The sequence below is a fragment of the Caenorhabditis briggsae genome (assembly GCF_000004555.2).
Source record: "Caenorhabditis briggsae complete genome, chrI, whole genome shotgun sequence".
Taxonomy (NCBI): Eukaryota; Metazoa; Nematoda; class Chromadorea; order Rhabditida; family Rhabditidae; genus Caenorhabditis; species Caenorhabditis briggsae.
The window spans coordinates 12,145,127-12,152,890 of NC_013489.2; the positions used below are offsets into that span (position 1 = coordinate 12,145,127).

The window sequence follows — 7,764 nt, forward strand, 5'->3', positions numbered from 1 at the left end:
CGGCGCGCCCACGTTTTATTGAATAGACAGTATATAGTATCAAGTCACACTTGTTCAACTGCATCATGCGCATTATTGCAGTCTGATATTCGGTCTTCTTGTTCAGGAACCACATGGTGCATTGACCGGGAACATAGCCTAGCAGGGCTTCTAGTCCTAGCAAAGCTTATACCAAGCTCGTTGGAACTGTCAGTCTCGGACGAGGATAATGCATACAATACAACTTGACAAGGCCTCTGCCTGTCAAGTTCTTCTCGCCGCCCCCAGTGTCGCGGCAGCAGATCCACCACCCCTATGTGCCGGAACAACCTTGAATCTATTTTATCTCGGCTTCTATAAGAGATATCAAAAACTAGTTAACTAATAAAATGTGTGGTATAAAACAATCTACAATTTTGTAGTTGCCCACTTTTTGATATCTCTCACAGCAAACAAGATAAACTCACCACATCATCTCCAATCAACTTATCAATGAGAAAAAGGAAGTAAGTGGGTTCCTTGGCGACCCCTTTTGATCCTCGGTCCAAACACAATGGATATTCTGGAATTGCCGCTTGAACACCGTCGAAATTTCCAATCACCAATACGAGAAGAAATGCGATAAATGCGTGTTTTTTGAAATGCATTCCTGTTCTCTTCTTCTTCTAAATTTTTTCCCTTCAGCGGTCGTCTTCGATTTGTTCTTTTGTTGATTTCGAGAGGATTCCGTTTCTAGGGAGATATTGATTTTTTAGTGCGCAGGGAAAATGTGGAAAATGTGGAAAATTTGGAAAATGGGGGAGGAAAGTTTTCACGTTTGGAAATCAGAATAATTTTCAGAAAACATCGAAAAATGAGAAAATTATAATTGTTGGAGGTTGTGACACAAAACTATGAAATTGAAATTTTTTCTATTTTCGGTCCTTTTTCATATTCAAACTTTTTTGAATTTCGAATTTTTACTGATTTTCGATTCTCGAATATTTTAATCTTTGAATTACGTTCCGAATTTTGAACTTCCGAGTTTCCGAGTTTCTGGATTTTCGATTTTTTCGGAATTCGGAAATCAGAATTTCTAGTTTCCAAGATTCTATAATTTCCGAATTTCAGATTTTTCGAACTTCAGATTTTTCGGATTCAAGATATTTTTGAAGTTTTGATTTGTTTTTTCTCCTAAATATCTAAAATTTGGAAATCAAAAATTCCAAGTTTTTGGACAAACGGAAGTTTCAAAAATCTAAAACTCGGGAATTCAGAAAGTTCGAATAAAAAACCCAAATCTCCAAAAAATCTTTCAGGGTCATCAAAAAGATTTTGACACAGTTTTCAAGCATTTTATTCACTTTTACACACAAAAAAAAATCTTGGTTATCACTTCTGAAGATTGGATCCAGTAGCGGTGGCGTAGTCCTCAACCCATTTCTTATATTTTCTTCCATTCTCTCCAATCAATAATTCCTCATAAGCATCCTTATGACGTTCGAGGAAATAGGAGAGAAGAACGCGATGGAGGTACAGGTATTGCTGAAATTTGAAGATTTTTATACAATTTTGATTTTCAAAAAAAATCTTACAAATTCATTTTGAATGGACCATGGACGATGGGAGCGGAGCTCTTTGAGCAACTCATTCATCGCCATACAATCCTCTCCAGCCATCATTTTGTCTTGGACATAGGCGATGGCTACAATTGTTCCAGTACGACCGATTCCGGCTGAGCAATGGACCAGAATTGGGTTCTGGTTGCCACGAGTAGCTGAGAGAAGGTTCTGGAAAATCAATTTTTGGGATTTCTCAAATTCTGAATTTTTGAATTTTTGAATTTTTGAATCAAGCTTTCAATAATTCTGAAAGTTATGTAATTTCAGAAATTCCAAATTTCTGAGATTCGGAAAATTGAAAATATTTTAAGAGTTTTCGAATTTTTCGAATTTTTGAATTTTTGAATTTTTGTTTCAAAAATTCAAAAGTTCAAAATTTCAAAAGTTCAAAAATTCAAAAGTTCAAAAATTCAAAAATTCAAAATTTTTAAAAATCCAAAATTTTAAAAAATTCAAAATTTTTAAATTTTAAAAAATTCAAAACCTACAATAGCAGTAAGGTTAGTCTGTGGTACTCCTCGATCCGGCCAGTTCTCCCATTGAAGATGTTGAATGGTCCTTGATCCTTCAACCCAATCCACTTTCAGACTAGTCACATTAATACACTGCTCCTCCGGTGACATCTTTCTCGCGCCCATATTAGTTACAGTAATCTGATTCGGTGCTTTTCCGAAAACCAATTTCTGATCCTTCTCCAACGGCCAATACTGATGACACTTGATTTTCGCCATTTCAATACAATTGCACAGCATTATGATGCATTCCACTTTCTCCTGAAGTGCCATCGCCCAAAACGAGTGTTGAGTGTTTTCCAATGGTCCTTGGGCACAGATAAACTTTTTGGGATTATGGGCGGTGCCAAGGTAGTTGGCATGAATGTAGTCCGATTGGAGACCAGGGAATTTGAGAACGATTCGACCTTTGTCTTGGCATGGAACGTCTTGGTATCTGGAAAATTGTTATTTAGGTGTGGAAGTACAGTACCCCGGACCAAACGATATCATACTTTGACTATTATCAGTAGAAAATACCGTTAATAGGCGAATTTAGTGGCACCCAAACTGTTAACTTTGAGCCCGTATATCTTGCTTCCTGTGAAAGATACCGAAAAGTGATTAACTGATAAAATGTTTATCATAACATCACAAACATTTTAGTAGTTAATGACTTTGTGATATCTTTCACAGCAAATGAGATATATGAGCTCAAAGTTTACAACGACATGGAATCATCATAGTGCTTATGGTAGTAAACTTTGAAGCCCTACAAAAGCGGCTCAACATTTTTCAATTTGTCTGAAAATGTCCAGATATACTAAACAAAAATAGAGCTTCATTTTTGTAGTTGACAACTTTTTTGTTCAAATTTTCCTTATTGAGATATGCGTCTTTAAAAATTGAACAAAAATGTCTAAAATTTCGGTCTTGACAATTTAAAGGCGCATACCTCATTTAGTGAAATCTTTACAAAAAAGTTGTCAGTTACAAAATTGTAGCTCTAATTTTGTTTGTTAAAATTCTAGAGAAATTCCTAGCTATTCTAAGAGCGGAGATATGACGCTTTAAAGTTGACGAGCTAGATAGTATGGAAAAAGAGGAGAGCGTCGACGACAAGACACTCTAACTGTCTGCGTCTCTTCAAAACTATCAAGGGTTGTATCTCTGGTTCTAGATGTGCTAGAAACTTCAAATTTTCACAGAAATACAGGTATTTAGTTACAGATTTTGATGTGTTCTCGAAAATTCAATTTTTCGCACTTACCGATTCTTATTTTTATTCGCATTGAACGCCTCCGTTGTCATCCCCTCTGGAGTGTACCTGGCCAATCCACGGAACTCATCAACCAACGCCGGCACACCCATGTCCAGGGTGCGCTGGACCCATGGCTTAACCTGAAAACGATATTTTGACCCATTTTTAGTACCACTAACCTCTTAAGCAAAGCTCAAAACGAATCTAAACCACTTTAAACATAACTAAACGCCCTAAAAAACTTAAATAGCCTAGGTGGAATCGAACTTTTGGAGGGCTCGGATCCAAAGACAGGTGCGCTACCACCTGCGCCACGGGGTGACAGAATGGAAGGGAGCAATTGACGTACACAATCCCGCGCTTTTAGGGTGCCGACGGGGGGGGGGGGGAGGTTGGCGCCGAGAGAGGAATATTGGAAACATTGGAATGCAACTACTGTATTTTTTTGGAGTCTTACCACAACCATCGCCTTCTGATTGACGCCTTTTCCAGCAGCCACTCCCGGCGTTTGAGCCAACGGAGTAGTCGTTGCCAATCCAGTTCCTCCATTCTTTTCCGCTTGTCGCTTACTTGAAAGTCTCGAAGTCTCTTTTGAGCTCTCACAACTCTCACTCGGCGCCGGAGTGACTTTCGAGCGTTCACGTAACGAGTTCTTTGCTCTGGAATTGTGGAAAATGAGCTCTACTGAGAATGCGAAAGACTGCAAGTGCGCTGCATAGGAGTTTCCTCTAATAGAATCCCACTCAACTTTCAGGTCAATTTTCTCGGTTCCTCAACGAGATATCAAAAATTGATAACTGATAAATGTAGCTGATATTATGATAAATATTTTATCAGTTGGCAAAATTTCAATATCTCTCATAAGAACCGAAATAATTGAGCTTGAAGTGCAGCCAACTGCGCCGACCGCGACGCTAGTAGTGGCGTGTGTCTTACGCTTGAATATCTCGCTTCCTGTAAGAGATATCAAAATTTTGTCAACTGATAAAATGTTGCTGATATTATGATAAATATTTTATTAGTTGACCAATTTTTGTTATATCTTATGAGAACCGAGATAGATGAGCTCAAAGTTGACGGTTGGGGTAAACTAACTTTTTAGTGAAACACATTGATCTCAGCTCACTTAAAATAGGGACCAGTTAAAAGGATGTTGTGTCTAGAAGCACTTTTTCAGCAGGAATTGATTTTTGGGGATTTTTTGAGATCCAAATTGGGTTCCACATGAGACACACTTTGATGCGTGGATTGGCTGGCTGGGGATTTTTAAAAAATCACGTTAGAAAACTGGGATAGCTGGAATCAAACAAAAATCCTGAATATCTGAAATTTTGGCGTTAAAAAATTCAAAAAATCACAAATCACAAACAAAAAACAGCAAAAAAAAATATATAAAAAAAGCATAAGCCCAATGCGGGGCTCGAACCCGCGACAACCAGATTAAGAGTCTGGTGCTCTACCGACTGAGCTAACCGGGCGGCGAGAAAACTATGTCGGCACGGCGTATAAGAAGGGCGCGGTGGGCAAGGGAGAGAAGGGGGAGAGGGGAGGGGAAGGGAAAAACTGAAAACGGATATTTCTCGCTCAAAAATTCAAAAATTCAAAAATTCTGAATCTCAAATTCTGAGAATCCTCTAGCAAACTCTTGAGAATGTTGAACCTCTAGAATTTCAGTTTTTCGAAATTCTAGAATGTTTAAAAAATGATTTTGAATTTGAATTTTTCTGATTCTCAGATTTTCAGACATTCAACCCCTCAATTCTCAATTTTACAGATTTTATGAATTTTTTTAAAAGTCATGTTTATTTACAACAGCTTCAAAAATATCAAAAATCGAAAATACAACAGGATCTATTTGAAAATCTTCAACAACTCCTCGTTTCTTCTTTGATTCTCCTCGTGGATCTCATTCATCAAGTTTCTGAATTTTCGAACGACTTCAGAAGTGTTTTTGGCAGCGTTGACGTCTTCAGAATCTGTTTTCGGGTTCTTCAGCTTCCGCATCGATTCTTGGAGACTTGCAGTCCATGGATCTGAATCGTTGAAGTCTTCTGAATCCGATTCCTCCCATTGTGTGTAATCCTCAGATCCCCATTCGTGTTCTAAATCTTCAACACCTTCTCCAGAATTCTTGACGCCTTCTTCTAAATCCTCCACGTCTCCTAGAGTCTCTACGTTCTCTCCTGGAGAATACATGTCTCCTTCTGAAGCCTCGACGTCTTCTTCTGCATCTTCGACGCCTTGTGACTTCTTAACGTCTTCTGAATACGCGAAGGCTCCCAAATTTCCCGTTTGCTCGATCATAGATTTCCTTCTCACATCGTTCAGCTTCCGAATAAATTCTGCTTCACGGGCCCATGAATCTGAATCCTTGTCGTTTTTTAGAACTAGAACGCGTACTCCTGGAGCCTCAACGCCTTCTGGGTCCTTGACGCTTACTCCCGAAGCTCCAACTTCTCCTTCTGAATCCTTGGTGACGTCTTCTGAATCGGAATCCTCCCATTGTGTGTCATCTTCAGATTCCCATTCGTCTTCTGAATCGGCAACGTCTTCTTCGGAATACTTGACGTCCTCTCTTGAAGCATCCACGACGGCTTTTTCCTCTTCAGATGCCCATTCTGGATTCTCTAGGTCTTCTGAATCCTCCTTGACGTCTCCATACCAATTTCCACGATTCGCAGATTCACAAATTTTGCGAATCAACTGTTTTTTGACTTCAGTCTCTCCAGTTAATCTCGATTTTTGAATTCCCATCAAAAATTCAATATTTTCAGAATCCGAAATATCCGATTCTGAAAGTTCGGATTCGGAGAAATCTGATTCAGACACGTCTCCACAAAGTAAGCATTTCTTCATGTGTGGTTTTTCGGGATTCTGAAGTTTAACGGTTTTTTTGGCATCTTTGACGTCTTCAGAATCATCAACGTCATCTGAACTTCGAACGTCTTCTGTCCTCTTTTCAGAATCCTGCACGTCATCTGACTTCTGAACGTCTTCTTTTCCCGAATCTTTGACGTCTCCAATTTGAACGTCTTCTGAAGCTTTCGCATCTGCTTCAGAATATCTTTTCGGGACGTCTTCAGATTTCTTGGTTTCCTGAAAAAAAAACATATTTTTGTTCAAACATTCAAAAATTCAAAAAACTTGAAAATTTTCAAAATTCGAAGATTCGAAATCTCAAAAATCTAACTTTTCAAAAAACTCAAAAATTCGAAATTTTCAAAAAATTCAAAATAATCAAAACTTTCAAAAATTCAAAAATTCAAAAACTCCAAATCTCAAAAATTCGAAAATTCAAAAATTCAAAAATTCAAAAATTCAGAATCTCAAAAATTCAAAATCTCAAAAATTCAAAATCTCAAAAATTCAAAAATTCGGAAAGTTAGGTCACAACCCTGAATAACCTTGAAGCTTCATTTGGAAAACTTAAGCCACCACTCACCTCATCACATAAATATATTCCTTGCACGTCGGACATTGCTCATGATTCTGGAATCCATTTTCAGAATTTTCGAGAAATTCAAAAATTCGAATTCTTCCATTTGCATCCTGGGTGATCAGAATACTGTTTCCAGTCTTCACACACTTCCTGGTGTAAAATTTTGCGTCTTTGGAGGTCGTATTTGGTGTATTTTGGGTGAAAGATCTGCAAAAATTGCCCTTTATACTAACTGAAAACCCAATTAAAAAGACGTTGCCACCACACAGGTCCTGGGCGTGCATACGCATAATGGATGAACTAAAACGTTGGTTGGGGGTTCCTAGAAGTATCAGTTAAGTTCTATTGTGATGTGATTTTGTTCAGGTCTTCCGATTTCGTACTTTTCCTTTATTATTCCATATTCTTTTATATTTTGAACGACATATTACTGATTTTTCGACTCAATGTTTTTGTTTTGAAAAAGACTTATGGCAGTTTCTATTTAAATTTGATATGCAATCCAAAACAGAAGAAAATGGGAAAAAATTCGCTAAAAATTGTTTTTTTTTCATTTGTTCAAAACATATGTCACCTATTTTGGCGAAAAACATAGCAATTAACGAGTGAAAGACATGTTTCTGCAAGAATTCAGCGATTTTTTATTCTGCCATAACTCTTTTTCACAAAAAAAACATCGAAGGAATAATCGAAAAACCAGAAATGTAGGCTCGATTTGACGAAAAATTGGCAAAGTTGCCGGTGTGGGTTTACGGTAAACAATACGCGCATCCGGGATTTCGGAGTGTTGTAGTCGGCCTACCGTATCAGACCCATATCGCACACATCGCCCACCCACCTAGAATCCATCTAGGATACGCGCGCATTCGGAACACTCGATTCAGCCTCTCCCGCATCGCACACATATGAGACTCATCGCAGCTCGTTGTTCGCGATATGTGTCAAACGAACTTCTAGAGGATCGCATACTTGTAACGGACCGGGCCGGGCCGT

General features: G+C 38.3%; 3 protein-coding genes and 1 non-coding gene across 4 annotated transcripts in view; all 4 read right to left on the bottom strand.

Moving 5' to 3' along the window:
* The window catches only part of CBG20354, a gene marked incomplete at both ends in the record, with an annotated part of 5,361 nt that extends 4,735 nt beyond the window's left edge, over positions 1 to 626 (bottom strand). The window contains one exon of the mRNA XM_002646471.1: positions 447 to 626. Within this exon, the coding sequence (XP_002646517.1) occupies positions 447 to 626 (180 nt within the window). The remainder of the gene's footprint in view (positions 1 to 446) is intronic.
* A 724-nt stretch (positions 627 to 1,350) lies between these two features.
* Positions 1,351 to 4,444, bottom strand: CBG20357 (the record flags this gene model as incomplete). The annotated part of the gene is made up of 6 exons (XM_002646472.1): positions 1,351 to 1,503; positions 1,554 to 1,748; positions 2,069 to 2,528; positions 3,342 to 3,472; positions 3,790 to 3,991; positions 4,428 to 4,444. The coding sequence occupies 6 exons, from the start codon at positions 4,442 to 4,444 to the stop codon at positions 1,351 to 1,353; spliced, it is 1,158 nt and encodes a 385-aa protein (XP_002646518.1).
* Positions 4,445 to 4,737: 293 nt separating this feature from the next.
* On the bottom strand, positions 4,738 to 4,810 carry CBG28502. The gene has a single exon. It is a non-coding gene (tRNA).
* Positions 4,811 to 5,183: 373 nt separating this feature from the next.
* CBG26623 overlaps positions 5,184 to 7,764 on the bottom strand; it is a gene marked incomplete at both ends in the record, with an annotated part of 3,966 nt that continues 1,385 nt past the window's right edge. Inside the window, 2 exons of the mRNA XM_045241328.1 lie at positions 5,184 to 6,428; positions 6,783 to 6,978. Coding sequence (XP_045100331.1) covers positions 5,184 to 6,428; positions 6,783 to 6,978 — 1,441 coding nt within the window. The remainder of the gene's footprint in view (positions 6,429 to 6,782; positions 6,979 to 7,764) is intronic.